This window comes from Amblyomma americanum, chromosome 5, assembly GCF_052857255.1.
Source record: "Amblyomma americanum isolate KBUSLIRL-KWMA chromosome 5, ASM5285725v1, whole genome shotgun sequence".
Lineage (NCBI taxonomy): Eukaryota > Metazoa > Arthropoda > Arachnida > Ixodida > Ixodidae > Amblyomma > Amblyomma americanum.
Window position 1 is genome coordinate 158905438 of NC_135501.1, and position 16831 is coordinate 158922268.

Genomic DNA, 16831 nt, shown 5'->3' on the forward strand with positions numbered 1-16831 from the left:
ATTTGTCGAAATTATGTGCGCAAGTTGAAGGGGCTTTTACCCTAACGAGGGCGACTGTCGGCTTTCACTGACCCGGCGAACTAATTCGCGATCACTGATGTCAAAGAAGCGTGAACACGCGGTGACGTGGCGCTTATAGTGACAAATAAGAAACGTCTCATCAATCTTGTTCGTAAGCAGACTGCTAATTAATTTATTTTAACGCTCACTTCTTAGTTTCGTCAATTTTCATTCCAATCTCTTCAAAATCTCTCAAAATTCGTTATTCGTTTTTCCAGATTCCACAATTTTGTAGCGGTAGCTACATTACGGTAGCATTCCGAGCCTTCGGCGTGGCGGCGCTGCCACCCTGTGGCTGCGCCGCCACGCTGTCACGTGGTTGGTCACGGGAAGTGGAGCAGCTGCCGGCAGCGCGGCGCCGTGGCTGATCACGTGGTTCATCACGTGGTTGGTCATGAAACCGAGTTCCACTCGGCCAGCTGTAGCTATCGCGTCACTCCAGGTTTAACTAGAGCTAAACCACCGCCAATTATTTTTTATTTATGAGCCGCTTAAGATAAGCCTGGATGACTTTTTATCCTGTTTGGATCTGCACCAAACCCTGGCCAATCCCCCACCGTGGGTACGTGACATCGCCTCTGAGGCAACAATAACACCAACGCTGCTAGAGAGAAAAGCCTTCACTCCGTCTTGCGTGTGAAACTTGCAGGAAATATGACCCACGCCGAGAAGGCCTCCGTCGACCCTTCGAACCTGCCAGTGACCGCGACAGCGGAAAGAAGCACCGTCGCTGCTGCCAGGCTGGCTTCCTGTTCCTTCAACTCTGAGATGGCTGCTTTTGTGCTGCCTTGTCATTGTCCCATGAGCCCAGACGGGACTCCTAACGCTTCGTGACTCAGCTGACTACCGTATGCGCTGTAACCTCCGACACCACCGTGTCACCGCTGTACCACATCCTCATCTACGGCCACAGCCTGTTCCAGAGGCTTACCCTGCTTGGCATCCAGCTGGCCGTCTCCTGCGCGGTCGTGAACGCTGCAGTCTCAACTAGCCTGGGGCTACCCGTGGACCACCGGTGCCCTCGCAAAGTCTCGTAGTCAGGCAGTAGACTTCGTCCTACACCAACGCCCCACTAGATGTGGGCTCAGCACACGGCAACTCCATTTATAAAGGATATATGTGGTATTGCGGCGACCGGGACACGGTGCGCAACGGCGTCATATGCTACCGCGCTTTGTGTTGGTGTTACGAGCTCAATCGACAAACGGACTACCAGTTGTTTGCGTGCAATGTTATTGTGCTGAGGTTGACTTTTTTTTTCAGGAGGTATCCTTCTTGTGACGCAAGAGTTTAGGTGAAGATAAGCGCCGTTTTCTGTTAGCCATGGTAAAGTAAAAGTTTTATTTTACGCCAACTCTACTCTACGTTTTTAAATTCAAAACAACTGACTGTCGGCTTCGAAACAAGAAATTAAATTTCAGTCTGCCACTTCGTGGAGGATAGGCAGAATTAAGAATTGGTTTAACAGTCGCTTGAAGTTTTATGGCTGGTTACAGACAATCGCATAGGCTATTTTTGTGAACAAATATAGGGCAAGGCTTTTTGAATGGTTGAAGTGTCACCACCGTATTTCCTCCCTCCTGTTGTTCGAGCAGAAGAACGCCCCCCCCCCCCCCCCCCCCTTCTCCTCATATAGAACCAATGCCGACCGTAATGTGTAACATGTGGTTGCTCAGGGCGTGTTGTGCTGATAGTGTGTTTGCGGCAAGCCAGCCATCCAGGCGTGGATTTATAAGGAAGGGGTGGGGGGTCGAAATCGAGTAATTTCGCTTTGAAATACCATACGGAAGCCCGTTTTCTCGACGAGAAATGTAGACGAAATGCGAGACTTAAATAATTCCGTCCCATTTCCTCCCACCCTCCGCCACCCTTCAAGAGAGATTTATAAATCTGCCCTGCATTCATCCGAGTTCAGTGGATGTGGACGAGGTGGGAAGAGAGCCTGTTGCAATTCAAGAAGGCGTGTGCCGTTGCGGCTTGCAGCGAGGAACAGTTGTGACAATGAGGTGCTTTCCAATCTCTGATGAGGTATTGCTTAAGACTGCGAGAGGGGATGCGCCGCAGCATTCCTCCACTGCAGCCTCGGCGCAGCCTAGACGCAGCAACGCTCACTAATTGAAAGTCCCCACGCAGAGGAGGACAAGCACACATACGCTGGCGCCCTCTGTCGGGCTATAGTCTCTATAGATATATTTATAGATACCATATATAGTCAGGCATATGAGCCCACACAAGCCAATCCTGGAATCCGCCTGTGTATAGATATCTGGATATTGCAACGATGATGGCGATTATCTACGTCGTTCCTTTTGCACCACTACAGTAGGCAACACTAGCTGCGCTTTCGCACTTAAAAGCGTACTGGTAACGAAGAAAAAGAAAATTAGCCTACATCTAGGGCAAGCCAGCGACTCCCATTCTAATTTTGTCCCCTCTCTCAGTCAGAACGACATTGAAACATTACAGGCATTGTGTACTATTATGCACATTAAGCAATTCTCCCGTCTTCGATCTCCAAGTTACCAGGACCCCTGTCCTTACGTCTTCCAATCTATCAGCCTGAATACTATTACCACTCATTTTCCCGTCAAAACTTTCCTGTATCCAGCAATTAACCGCCTATGTCTTGGCCACTCCCCCGCAGTGTGTATGTGCCAGCAATGTCTGAGGCTTACCTACCTACCTACCTACCATCAGGCGGCGTCCCGCGGACGCGGCGCGAAAAAGCGAAAGAAGTCGATGTTGAAGTGCCTCTGCGCCCATAACAGTTCCCAATTTCATAAAATATTATTTTAAACCTTCAATCCAGTGCCGTTCGAATTTACCCAGTGTGGGTAGCCCATCTTGTGTTTGAGCGTGCATCAAGCCCTGGCCAATCCCCGCCATGGGTTTGTGTGATTTCAAGTGCGGCAACCAAAGTAACAATTTGGTGCGCAGAAACCGAAAAAATCTCACGGCTAAGTTTTGGTACACAAGATGTGTACTTTTACAAATAAAATTTCAGCTTAAATTTGCCGCTTTGTTCACTTGTCTTCCGGTTTCAGGCGCTTAACGACGCGATGTTGCTCATGGCCTATGGGAACACCGAAGTGGAGGACTGATTAATTTCGGCCACTTGAAGCATGAACAGTGCGCAGCACACATGAAAGAGAGAAGAGTAAAGAAGAAAAGAAGAATTGTGTGCACGTGCCCCACGTTCTCTCGCGCATGCCGCGGCCATCTTGAGACGCTGTTGGCCGCCGTCGCTGGCTCTTCCTTTTCGGCACCGAGGACGCGACGCCATCCCCATGGAGCGCATCAAGTGCGGCCCCATCGTCGAGATGCCGGGAGACGACATGGCGCGCGTCATCTGGGACCTGGTACGCGACAACCTCATCCTGCCATTCGTGGACGTCGAGCTCAAGGTACGGACGGCAGCCATTTTGTTCCTTTCACAGCTGTACCTGCGTGAGAGACTCTTTTGCGAGGTTTGTGGCGTAACACAGTGATGCACAGCACGGAAAAGAAAAAAAATTACAACCGATTTAGCTTATTTGGTGAAATGGGAAGTGTGTGCGTTAGCACGTCGCGTTTCGTTTCGCTTTTGGTTCGAGGCTGGTGTTTCAAGTTCAGGCTTCAGACAAAGATCGGTGAAATCACTGATTGGGGACCTTAGTGGCAGCGCACTATAAAAATTGGGGACCGCTTAGTGCACCTTAAAGAGGGCTCTGCAAAAGCTATGTGTTCTGGATCCATTGTGACCGGATAGAAGTTGAAGACGACGACGACGACATGCAATGCACAGCGCGTGAGAGCAGCAATTGAACGCAAGGGGTGATCGGTTGCGGCGAAAGCATAATGCTTTCGTGCAGTGGCCCACGAAGCTGATCTGTTCTTTCCTCCGCGGGTTCGAAACCCAGGCGCGGCGAATATTTATTTCATTTCTGCAGGTGTAGCTGACCTCAGAAGGACCCAACGGGTTTTTTTTCGAGACCGCAAGTCTTTGTGATAGCGCACAAAAGTGATAGCCTGGCAGGACTAACTCGCTGCTGCAGAGTCAGGATTTAGAAACGCTAGGGAATGGCTAGGCCTATTACGTCACGGGGACTTTAATTTTCTTTCGACACACCTCGTACACGCGCCTGCGATGTGAGAAAATTGGGACACTAGTCTAGAGACATGCATGCACGTGCTTTCGTGAGCGCCCTTGCAGATAATGGAAGCCTTCAAGCACTACGCATGCTGAAGATTTTACCGAGGTTTATTGTTAACACGTCTAGAGCAGGTGGTCCATCATCGCTACACGCATAGCGCCGCCAGAGCAACGACCCGGATTATCGGTGGTGGTTCGTCGCGTTCGCCTAACCGGACTACACGGACCTGCGGCCTCTCTGCGGTGCGCTCTCGGCGTTTCCTGGTCTAACGCCAAGGTGGCTGGGCGCACACATTAAACACCAACTTACGGTCGGCTGACGCAGCTATACGCCCCAAACACGAACGGAGTAGAAAGGGAATAAGTAGCTGTCTTCTAGTGCACTCTCATTTATAAGGGAGTGCACTAAAGGACAGCTTACTCCCTTTTCAATCCCATATAGGCGTACTCGTGTTTACAGTGTAGGTTACCTCAGCATAGACACGCTGCTTTTGTCGTCCGCCTCATTTGCAGGGTAAGCAGAGGGTCTCGAAATCATGCGTTCGTGTGTGCGGGCTTGCGTACAATGGCAGAGAAGCACACAGTGTTGGTGCGGCAGCGCCATCTGTATAGAACGGAGAAAGTGTGTGGTTACCCGCAGCTTCGTAAACTGTCGCCTTTACGAGGGCGTTAGCACTTGTTACGAAAAAACTAAAAAAAAGAAAACTTCGATCACTATAGACTTTACTGGACGTGACCAAGAGGCGCTGACACTTTAACGCAGATTTTTTTTGTTTTTAGTCTTAGCCTAGTGTCTTGAACGTAATTTTAATTTTGTCCACGGAAACCGCAATGTAACGCAATACGCCACCGGTTGAGAGATGCGCAACATGCAGTTAGGTAAACGAGTGTGTTATTACTCAGTTTTTTTCAACGAAGAAATGCGTGTTTAGTAAGTGATGCGCGATCGAGCCGTCGTCTGTGAACGAGGCCGCAAACAGCGATATGTGTACTAGACGCCACATCACTCAGACGCGACGGGCGGCGCCAGTTATTCCGGTAATTTCATTTGGTCAAGGCGCAGCTGATTGCCTGAAAGCAACCGTCGAACATTCGCGGCGCCCAAACTGAGACAGTTCCCCTAGAGGTTTCCTATCTTCTTCTTCCTCTACCCCTCAAGCGCGTGTAGTTGCAACAGGTTGCAATATCTGTATGACAAAAGTTTCCAGGACGCGTGAATGGCAACCGAGGCGGATATATCTGATGCTGGCTTGTGGTTCCGGGCCACGTCTTCGAAAATGGAAAGCCGAACTCAAGTGCTCTGTTGAGTGGCAGTGAAGAGAGGTGACGCTGGCGTACGTGTCAGTAGCTGTAAAACGAATTGTAGCAGATTACCATGCATGTCGTATGTTCTAGAATCATAAAACATTTCTGTAGGTTTAGCCATGTTTGCTGCGTGCAAAAACAACGGAGGGAGGTATAGTGGATGCAGCCGTTAAAAGTACATGACTGAGAGGAAAAAAACGGCTTTGGGGAAGTGAAAAGCACAGTAACTGTCTCACTTCTCGATTAACACGTCAACCGTGCTGTGAGGGGAGGAATTAAGGTTAGAGTGATGGTGGTAGTGGTTGTTTATTAAAATAATAGTAAAAAGGAAAAGATTTTTGCTAGCCCCGTAATCTGCCATCGATACTGAAGCACCTGAGCTGGGGCAGCGGAAATGAAGGATAGCAGGCAGAATGGAGAAATGAAATAAAAGAGGTGAGGGGAGAGGGAGAGAAGATAGGGGAGAAGTAATATAGCAAGTCCAAGGTTAGAGTGAAAGGTTTGGTTTTATGGGGGCTTAACGCCCCAAAGCGACTCAGGCTATGAGGGACGCCGTGGTGAAGGTCTCCGGAAATTTTGACCACCTGGGGTTCTTTAACGTGCACTGACATCGCGCAGTACACGGGCCTCTACAATTTCGCCTTCATCGAAATTCGACCGCCGCGGCCGGGATCGAACCCGCGTCTTTAGGGCCAGCAGCCGAGCGCCATAACCACTCAGCCACCGCGGCGGCTGTTAGAATGAAAGGAGAGGTGCTGTAGTGGAGGACTCCGGAATAAATTCTACCACCTGAGGATCTTTAAAGTGCACCGATATCGCATTTCATGATGTGATGGGTATACGACGAAGGAGGTGACCATCTCACCAGTGTGTGCCCCCCTGCAGGTGTACGACCTGTCTATCAGCAACCGCAACGAGACCGACAACATGGTGACGCTGCAGGCTCGCGACGCACTCAGGCGCTACAACTGCGGCGTCAAGTGCGCCACCATTACGGCTGAGCGCGACGTGCTGGAGATGTACCAGCTGAAGCGCATGTGGCAGTCACCAAACTCGGTCATCCGCAACTCCCTCGGCGGGGCTCTTTTCCGCGAGCCCATCATCTGCGCCAACGTGCCGCCGCTCGTCAAACAGTGGCGCAAGCCCATCGTGGTAGCCCGTCACGCGTTCGGGGACCAGTATATTGGCAAGTGAGTGTTCTCCCAATATTCCCCTGCTCCCATTTTCCAACCCCCCTTTCTGCTGACAGCGAAGTTCACGTGTCCCCTCCGAGTACCTCCACAAACCTCCCCCAGCCATCTAACATCATCAAACAGCGCCCCCGTAACGCACCGAAGTAACCTTCCTGCATGTGAAACCTCAACCTTGGAGCGAACATATGAAAAGCAACACCACTGTCACAGTCATGAACAAGCAGTATCGTATTGCAATCACTACGCCGTTCATGGAAGGCACCATGTTAACATCGAATGGAAAACGCCTCTGTTAACACAAATCTAATTACCGACGCAGATCAGCCCAGCCTATGACATTAAAATAATAATAATAATAATTGGTTTTTGCAGGGAAAAGAAATGGCGCAGTATCTGTCTCATATATCGTTGGACACCTGAACTGCGCCGTAAGGGAAGGGTAAAGGAGGGAGTGAAAGAAGAAAGGAAGAGAGAGGTGCCGTAGTGGAGGGCTCCGGAATAATTTCGACCACCTGGGGATCTTTAACGTGCACTGACATCGCACAGCACCAGGCCGCCTTAGCGTTTTTCCTCCATAAAAACGCAGCCGCCGCGGTCGGGTTCGAACCCGGGAACTCCGGATCTGTAGTCGAGCGCCCTAACCACTGAGTCGCCGCGGCGGGGCTATGACATTATCAGTTCTTGGTTTTTAGGGGCTGCGAAACACCGCTTGAACGGATGCCGGTTACGCTTCAGATGGATTCTTTGTCACACAAATGCCGACTCAAAAAGAATTACGAGAATCGATGCACAGGAACGGGAGCTATTCAATGAAGAAATGTCAAAATACAAGCAAACAAAACGCTGCCCTCAACTCGATTTTAGCGCAGCTTCCAATTCCCCACTTCACTCTCCCAATGACGACACCCAGGGCGACCAATCAAAACAGCCTATCTTAGCACGTGCGGAAGTTTGCACTCCATGGTTGCCTGTTCTCTGTAACTCGTTCATGCCAAGGCTGGCAGCGCCGTTTGCATGGTTACAACAACCATGTGAACGCCCAGCTGACCCAGCGATGCTTCACCGTCACGTCGACAGCGCAGAAGGGAACACTGATCAGTGACGTTCCCTTACTTATGGATGCGGACTCGAGCGCGAGATACTGCGACGGTGTGACAGCCTGCGCAAGATAGCAGACACATTTAGCACAGCGCGTACCGCTACTGCTTACCGCCCGTCGCTCCTAGCGCGCTGGTTGGTCATAGCGTGCAAGGAGCGCGCGCTGTTGACGGGAACGTGGCGCCATCTGGTGGCACGCCCGGTGATTCTCCACAAACTGACGATGCGCACTGCCTGCAACTGATCCGGAGTTCCCGGGTTCGAATCCGACCGCGGCGGCTGCGTTTTTATGGAGGAAAAACGCTAAGGCGCCCGTGTGCTGTGCGATGTCAGTGCACGTTAAAGATCCCCAGGTGGTCGAAATTATTCCGGAGCCCTCCACTACGGCACCTCTCTCTTCCTTTCTTCTTTCACTCCCTCCTTTATGCCTTCCCTTGCGGCGCGGTTCAGGTGTCCAACGATATATGAGACAGATACTGCGCCATTTCCTTTCCCCCAAAAAACAGTTATTATTATTATGCCTGCTAAATGTGAAACGAACGCATCCTTCATTGGGACCGAAACGAACGCTTATAGAGTGCAATGGCTCGATCGGATCGATTCCGCAAATCCGCTGTCATGAAGATACATAGGCCCCGCCGCGGTGGCTCAGTGGTTAGGGCGCTCGACTACTGATCCGGAGTTCCCGGTTCGAACCCGACCGCGGCGGCTGCGTTTTTATGAAGAAAAAAGGCTAAGGCGCCCGTGTGCTGTACGATGTCAGTGCACGTTAAAGATCCCCAGGTGGTCGAAATTATTCCGGAGCCCTCCACTACGGCACCTATTCCTTTCTTTCACTCCCTCCTTTATCCCTTCCCTTACGGCGCGGTTCAGGTGTCCAAAGATATATGAGACAGATACTGCGCCATTTCCTTTCCCCCAAAACCAATTATTATTATTATTAAGATACATAGAGAGTAGCCATAAGTGTTTAGTGCTAGGTCGTAGGATGTTTACAGAGATGCGCAAAGTCCTTCGATGCAAAAAGTAGCCAGTGCCTCTGGTGCCATGTTTTTGTTTTACTTGATATACAGTGCTTTTATCTAGGGCAAACAAGCTGGTTTTGTTAATGTAATATAAAACACAAAAATTTGACAAAACGTATCTCTGGTTATTAACCCAATTTGCAGTATATTTACTCTTTGTCCAATCATCAAGCTCGCACTAAGTGATATCATATCCGCTGCTAAAAACCACCACTGTATGGTGACACCGTCAGCGCCACGAATTTGTTTTTGCGAGCTAATTAAAATATTAAAAACCACAATATACGCGGTACGACCGATGCTAATAGTATCACTATAACTCATTCTATGCAACCAATAGGCAAAACAATGCACTGAAAATGTGTTTCGGGGCCCCTTCAAGGTACCAAAACGACTCTGGCTATAAGGGACGCCGCAGTAGAGGGCTCCGGAAAATTTCGACCACCTGGGACTTTAACGTGCACTGACATCGCCAAGTACACGGACCTCTAGAATGCGACCGCCGCGGCCGGGATCGAAGCCGCGTCTTTCGGGCCAACAGCCGAGCACCATTACCATATGACCACCGCGGCGGCTTCATTATCACTTCTATTAGGAAGTGATGAAGCCCCAAATGTGCGATCATGCTGTGGTCGAAGAGACATGACTGCAAGGACATCGTATTTGCAGCAAGCTCACTTTTGAAGAAACAGCTCATGTCAGTTCTGGTTCAACGTTTTCGCGATGTCGTTGGCGTCGTTGTCTAAAGCGGACGAGGCGAGTTCAGAACATGCGTCAGAGTTTCAGTTCCGCGTATTTATCATTGCGTGCGTGCATGTTAAGCACAACAGAGTAAACACGACCAACCAACCGTTTGTTACTCCGAGCCCATCCCTGCTCGGTCAGGTCATGCAGGAGAGTGGAAGGAGTCAGATGAAATACTGGGGTTAGTTCGTTTGCATTCTTACGACAGAAATGGCGCAAATTTCACAAAAAGTGGAGAGGAACACAGGAAAGAAGCACGACCACCACAGTACACAGCGCTGCGTCCTGTGCTAGTCGCGTTTCATTTCTTTCTCCCATTGTGCCATTTAGCGCCATTCCGGTTATAAGAGGAAGGTAGGAAGTTGTTGATGATTAAAGAACTGCTTCGACGTGTTACTAGCGAGAAGAATGCAACAGAACAAGAAGGAAACAGCACAACAGTATCCCGTGTGCATGAGGCCCTCGTGGCGACGAAGCCGTCTAGTTTGGACCTATGAAAAGTGGCTGCTGCAATTGCTACATGCTTCATAGCGTAGCTGTGCACAGGCGGACAATGAGAGGGCTACAAAGTACGCGCCATTTGAATCGCACGCAAACAAGTGCACAATGCAATGGCTACCCTGCGGCTCCATTGGAACTTCTTGGGCTTGGGCAGGGTATGCAATGCGAAGGCAAGATAAACGATGATCGTTAACGGTAAAGGACACGATTCCAAAAGAAGGCAAGAGTAGCAGGTGCGGCGGAAAGTAAGGTTGGCGGAAGAAATAAAGTTGTTTGCGAGGATACGGTGGCCGCAGCTGGCACAGGGTTAATTGGAGAGACATGGGAGATGCCTTTGTCCTGCAGTGAGCGTAGTCAAGGTAATGATAAGAGCCTCCATCGCCTCATGCAAGAAGAAAACTACGACAAAATGGAACAGTCTTTGACCCTATATTCCATTGTGTTTGACTCGGAGCTGCCTGCTTGCAACCGCGTGGCACCTGCTCCCCACCATGGCGAGCTCAGAAATTTTGCGTGCTAAAAGATTCGGCGTCATCTTTTTTCTTTAATCGCAGGGACTTCGTGGTTCCAGGGCCGGGCTCTTTGGAGGTGTCCTTCACGCCCAGCATCGGTTCTCCGTACCACGTTCAGGTGTACGAGTTCCAGGACACGCAGGGGGTCGCCGCAGCGATGTGCAACACGGACAAGTCCATCACCGAATTCGCGTACAGCTGCTTCCAGTTTGCGCTGCACCGCAACCTGCCCCTCTACCTGAGCACCAAGGAGACCATCCTCAAGAAATACGACGGTCGCTTCAAGGACATCTTCGAGCGGCTCTACGAAAAGAAATACAAGCCTAAGTTCAAGGACCAGGGCATCTTCTTCCAGCACCGCCTCACCGACGACATGGTAGCAAGGTATATCGCGTTTTAAAATAATGCAACTAGAATACGTGCAGTGTACTTTCCGAAAGTTCCTGAACCATTCACATTCTACAATACGAGCTGTGGCTTTCGGTTTAGTGCGTCCACGCCTTCTTCGCCCTGTCATCGATGCGACATTGATGTAGATAGTAGTCGGATCCAAAGGAATAAAAATAAAACTGCACAGCCCACATCGATTGACGCACAACGGGCTAGCGACAGTGGCAACAGCAGCAAGAGTGAGGGCAGTCAGTCTTAAAATCCAGTGTCTACAGCTTCAAGAGCGCTGAAGTCCATCGGCCCGGCAAATGCGCTCGAAGCGTGCTGGGAGTTTATGGGAGGCAGTGTGCCTGGTAAATTAATTATGAGATACTATGCAGATACCGCGAGGCTAACACTGTCTGTTTGAAAATACTACGCTACTACCATGCAGATATGGGACTGCAAACGCAATGCACTAAGCATAGATTCCGTATGCGGTATTTAGGAGGCCATGGTGGAGTTGTCCCTTCGTGCGAGGCTTCCAAAAAAGTGCTCACCGAGATCGCGCGAAGCAAAATTGTTCTATTTAGCAGGTAATTTAAAATCGTCACTCTGATGCGAGCTCACATGATCATTTTAGTCCATAAACCGCGGAAAAACTCGTGAAGAAATATTTCGTACAAATCAGGAATTCATCGTAGCTGTGCAAGAAATGTGGGAGCCTGGGAACTGTACTATGGACCTCCTTCACCCCGCGACGTCACGAAGATGCGGTGGCGCTGATGTTAGCAGCGACTTTCGCATGGTAGGCAAAACAGATTCCGCTTGCCCGTGCCTACCGCAGCTGCCGCAGCTACCGGTGGCTGCTTCAAGCCTGTGAACTGCAGAAGCAGCATGTATTGACCAGCTGCGTCACAGCTGGATCCGCGTAGTAGCATAAAAAATATTAAATTAGCCTCGATAGGTTTCTCGCGCATAAATGCCGCATTCGGAAACTGGCTAACAGGCATTGGGCCACGGTAGTAAAGCGCGAAGTCTGGGATTCGATAGGCACTGCCACTCAATGCACTTAATAGCATGCAAGTTACTGCGTTCATTCACCTGAACTTCAGGATAGTAGGCTAATAATTGCTCAAGGAAAAAAAAGACATATGCAGCTGCACACGTACTTATCACCTTGAGCCGGTGTGCACGGGGCGCCGACAGGTTCACTCACCCCCAAGGAATGCGTTTTTTTTTGTTAATAGCACACCATGTTTTAATGGCGCGTTTTATGACATTTAATATTTACTTGAAACTGTTTCTTGATATGACGACGTAATTATTTCATTCGAGTAGAAAGAAGTCTGGTAAGTTGTGTCAATCTTGCGCGGTCGCGTTGGTGTGCTTAGAATAGCGTACCTTAAGTATGCTAAACGCCATATGCTTTTTCATTGCATCATGCATGTGTCATGTTTCATGAGGTAGTACATGATCGCGAAGCTTGTTTGGAAAGAAGCAGCCGCAGGAGTGCTACTAACAGACACGTGGCGAGATTGAGAGGGGACGCGGCAATGAAAAGTGTTTTCGTTATTCATGCATGCGATATGTAACTAAACTTAGTGCAAATACCAAATTCCTACGCTAGTTTCAGTAATTCCTTTTATTTATAGCTATACCTGGTGCAGTTCTGGGTAATTATAATTAACACCGTCGTCAAGTCCCCCCAAGGTCTCAAATAATTGAGTAGATAGTGCGCAGTTTTTTTATGCCAGCATGTACATAAACCCCTGTTCTGTACGATGACGCGATTAGTTCTTTTTCTATATGATCAGTACTTATGCATGCATAGTTACATGAAAACGTTTCTTAGAAATAACTAACACAGTACTGCACGTGTAGGGAAAAAAATCGAGAGGTTTATTACGCTCCTCAACGTCTCAGGAATAGTTTGCGACAAATGGAATCATTTGATTTTCATGCGAATTACGAAGGTGAGTGATCCAGTCGCAGAAAATGTGAGAGGTCACAAAACGAACCTTAAAGTTTATGGCATCTTCGCTTTCGCTTTGGTCAAAGAAATGCGGCACTGAAATCAAAGAAATTACCTCACAATTTTTGACGACCACACTTCTAAAAAGCGTAATTTATAAATTTGTACTCAATATTTTGCTATAATTTTTCGTCACGAAACTAGACTTCAGGGCTAAGAAAGAAATAATTCTAGAAATCAAAAATTTTCACCAAATTGACCAGCTTAACAAGAGGACAAGTCGGCCTGGCTGGTGCGTGGTCATGCGGCTAAAAACAGCGCTAAGCGAGACAGAGGAGATCAGGGACACGACGCTGTCCCCACTTTTCGCACAGCGCGACACGTACATATGTCAGCAGACGATGAGCGCACGTCTGCTCCGACGAAACAAGGCCAGCACTTCCCCTCACTATTGTCCCGAAGTAAAATCATTCCGGCTAGTGCAGAGTGTCAAAACTTGTTTTATTCAATGCCTTGCGCATAAATAAACGGCAGGAACGCTTTCTAGTCATGTTTACTACTAACCACATATACAATACAGTGGCAAACTATTTCTCTTTATAGGCCGCACGTGGCCAACGCGAGCTCGTGTACTTCAACAAATTACTAAGTTGGAAGCATCGACCATTGCTATGATTCGCAGAAACTGGAAACGCGCCTACAAGCCTTGAAAACCCGCGCTCAACACCTATCCGCGACGCCACTCCCCGACCTTTTGCCTACCACGAGCTCGCTAGCGACTGCAGCGCCACCTCGTTTGTTTACAAACATGCAGGAGGTCCATAGGACCGCTTGTCAGGACTACCAACGGCACTGGGCCCTTTACCGAAAGTGAAACTACAATAAGTGAAGGTTGGCAGTCAACTTCCCGTTGAGGAAATAAACCCCTAAAGAAAACTTAGGTGAAGGTCGCACCATGGCTTTCAAACCGCAACATTACACACATATTTTTCTCCCTTTTTATCACACAGATCGCTTAGGATGGAGGGAGGCTTCGTCTGGGCATGCAAGAACTACGACGGCGACATACAGTCGGACTTTGTGGCCCAGGGTTTCGGCTCGCTCGGCCTCATGACCAGCGTGCTCATGTGCCCCGACGGCAAGACGCTGGTCGCGGACGTCGCTCACGGCACGGTGACCAAGCACTACCGTCGTTACAAGGCCGGCCTCGAGACCTCGACCAACTCGATGGCCACCATCTACACATGGACTAAGGCCATACGCCACCGCGGAAAGCTTGACGACAACCTCAAGCTCGGCACCTTTGCCGCGACTCTGGAAAAGGCTGCCCTGGACCTGGTCGAGAGCGGTTACATGACCAAAGACTTGGCCCTGTGCGTCAAAGGGTTCGGGAATGTCCAGAGACAGGACTACCTGAACACCTTCGATTTTATCGACAAGGTGGCCGACAAGATGAAGACAGCGTACCAGCAGATCTTCTTGGAAGAATCTGCCTGAATAAGCCGTCGGCGCCCCGCTAAGCGGAGCAATCAAAATCTTCAATATTGCGTCTATTTTTTGCGTTTTATTTTTGTACTACGAGATGTCACCTCGGGAAAGTAACGAATTATGGCTGAGCCACGGAAAAAGTGCCGTAAAATTTAAACGTGCAATTAGTGACGGTACTAAGTGTTAGCCTTTTCACTCAAGTTGCCCTCCTTTACTCAGAAAACCCCGAAAATCAACCAGCTCTGGCTATAATGGTCAAAGGCCGCCTTCACCTTTAGACGATTGATGGACAGCCGCGAAACGAACGACGAGCGTCGAAAGAGAGTTGACACTTTTCATGTGTGCAGTGGAACTCTCTGCACACGACTCAGTATGGCAAAGTTACAAAAATTCAAAGCAGTGGGCGCGTCTTTAGAAAGTCGCAGTTGGCAACATCCCATGGCCCATAGGGTGGTGTACTATTCGCTAACCGTTTGTAGCAGTAAACGACATTGACATGTTTCAAGAAGGTTTTTCTGTATAAGCAAGCTGGAGACGACAATATTTCTGCGCTTATTATTTCATCATGTATATAGCATTTTGGTTTGGCAATAAAATATGTTTCAACAGCGACTATCTCTTTGCGCAAGGGAGCAGTGTGTGGCGGTCATGACTAGCGAATGTTTCCTACCGACAAACACAAAAATTAGTGTCTCCAAAGTTACCAGCTAAGCCACCACGTGCATGCTCAGGGTTCTTCAAGCAATCTTGTGTGCTGCGGCAAAATGGTCCTCTACAGTTATTGAAAGCCAGTCGCCTTCGCGTATTAACTTAGGAGCACCTGCCCATAGTCTATCCATATAATTCGCCTCGGGCAGGAATAGCTGGGAAATCACAACTATGCTGCATGTAGGTCAAAAGACAGCTACAGGGGCGTGGCATGAACTAGCACTTATTGGTGAAATGTTTTGGGGACTCCTCCAAGAGAATCCCTTTCCACCTCTTTCACCCTTGCTTCCGGACTTTCCATTCCATCATCCTTGATGCACCACATCTTTGGAAGGTGACAATCTTTCCTTTTGATTCCTTTAAGGCTTCAAATGGCCCCAACCACCCTCTGGTGTGAAATTTCCGATGCCCCAGCGGTTTCAAGGCATCGTCTCAGCAATACATAGCCGCAAACGTTTTTGAAGACTCATAAACTTTAGAGTTACAGAATTCGCAGTCAAGCCTTTTCGGCACTATTACCTCTGGTGTGCCTGCTTCCAATCCACTTCTCTCATCCGTCCGGACGACAAGCCTCCACAAGCGTAATGCCTGTCCTGCGTTTTTAGACAAAGGCGCGGCGTACGTCACATGCCTACATCATGGCGCTGCGCCAGGTATTCTTTTTCTTGTTTTTCGCTCTCTGCCGTCGCAGTATTCGTGAAACACCACTAGACATTAGATACATTTAGCAGAGCGTGCATTGCTACCGTTGCCGCTTATTAACGCAGCAAGCTTGCGCACTGTTGACGGGCATGCGGCGCCATCTGGCACCCCCCGGGGCGATCTGCGCATGCACAGCGAACAAGCACAGTACGCTGTAGGCGCTATGCTAAAAGTATCTACATTTAGTATAACGCTTACCAGTACCTCGGTACTTCAGCAACGGGAACACGCTACACGGTGGGCAAGATGGAGCCTAGCACCTGGCAGCCGTTCGGATGGCTGTTGTATCAAGACCAATCAACATGGGCACTGTCGGTGGATGGGTTCCCGGTACTGTCTACTAGTATTGAACGACGGGGACATGGAAACGCGCGGTCGTCTTCCTGGCTAGATGGTGCGACCATGCTCATAGTAACATAGCACGAAATGACCGAGGTGGATGACAAACGAAAGGCAAAGCAGTACCCATATGACGCAGAGACGTAACTTAAAAACAGCACTGATTCGGGAAGGAATCGTTATACGAGCAAATTTAAAAATGGCATTGATTCAGGAAGGAATAGTTATTATACCGGCAAGGTTGGCCTTCCGAATTCCTTTCTGAATTAATGCCACTTTTAAATCACGTCTTTTCAGTCGTATGGGTACTACTCTGCCCTTCGTTTGTGATCCACCTTATTTATTTAGGTTGTCGGTATAATATAACAATTCTTTCCTCAATCAATGCCATTTTTAAATTTCTCACCCTTCGCCATTGGCTGAAGCGACGCCACACCCTAGGCTTCAGCCAATGACCAAGCGCGAATGTGGGGCGTGGCATCACTTCGGTCAATGAGGAAGGGTGAGAAACTAATAAAATGCCATGGAATCGGTTTGGGAATCATTATGTTGTACAACCTAGCAGGGCACGAAACTACAATTTTTGTGTTTGTCAAAACGAAGGATGCAAAAAAAAAGCGTGAGCAAGTAGCAGACAACGAGACATCCTCCACCATTCACCCGTGAACCAGAACGATGGA

General features: G+C 49.1%; 1 protein-coding gene across 1 annotated transcript; it reads left to right on the top strand.

The window, feature by feature from the left end:
* Positions 1–3279: 3279 nt before the first annotated feature.
* LOC144132850 (isocitrate dehydrogenase [NADP] cytoplasmic-like) lies at positions 3280–14880 on the top strand. Its single transcript, XM_077665552.1, has 4 exons — positions 3280–3464; positions 6383–6687; positions 10613–10954; positions 13925–14880. The coding sequence occupies exons 1-4, from the start codon at positions 3348–3350 to the stop codon at positions 14409–14411; spliced, it is 1251 nt and encodes a 416-aa protein (XP_077521678.1). The 5' UTR covers positions 3280–3347; the 3' UTR covers positions 14412–14880.
* The last annotated feature ends 1951 nt before the right edge of the window (positions 14881–16831 follow it).

Bases quoted from the DNA above. Each gene is read 5' to 3' on its own strand.
- LOC144132850 (XM_077665552.1), top strand. From the start codon at position 3,348: ATGGAGCGCATCAAGTGCGGCCCCATCGTCGAGATGCCGGGAGACGAC. The intron at 6,688-10,612 runs GTGAGTGTTCTC...CTTTAATCGCAG, and splicing joins GGGGACCAGTATATTGGCAA to GGACTTCGTGGTTCCAGGGC. The intron at 10,955-13,924 runs GTATATCGCGTT...TTTATCACACAG, and splicing joins ACCGACGACATGGTAGCAAG to ATCGCTTAGGATGGAGGGAG.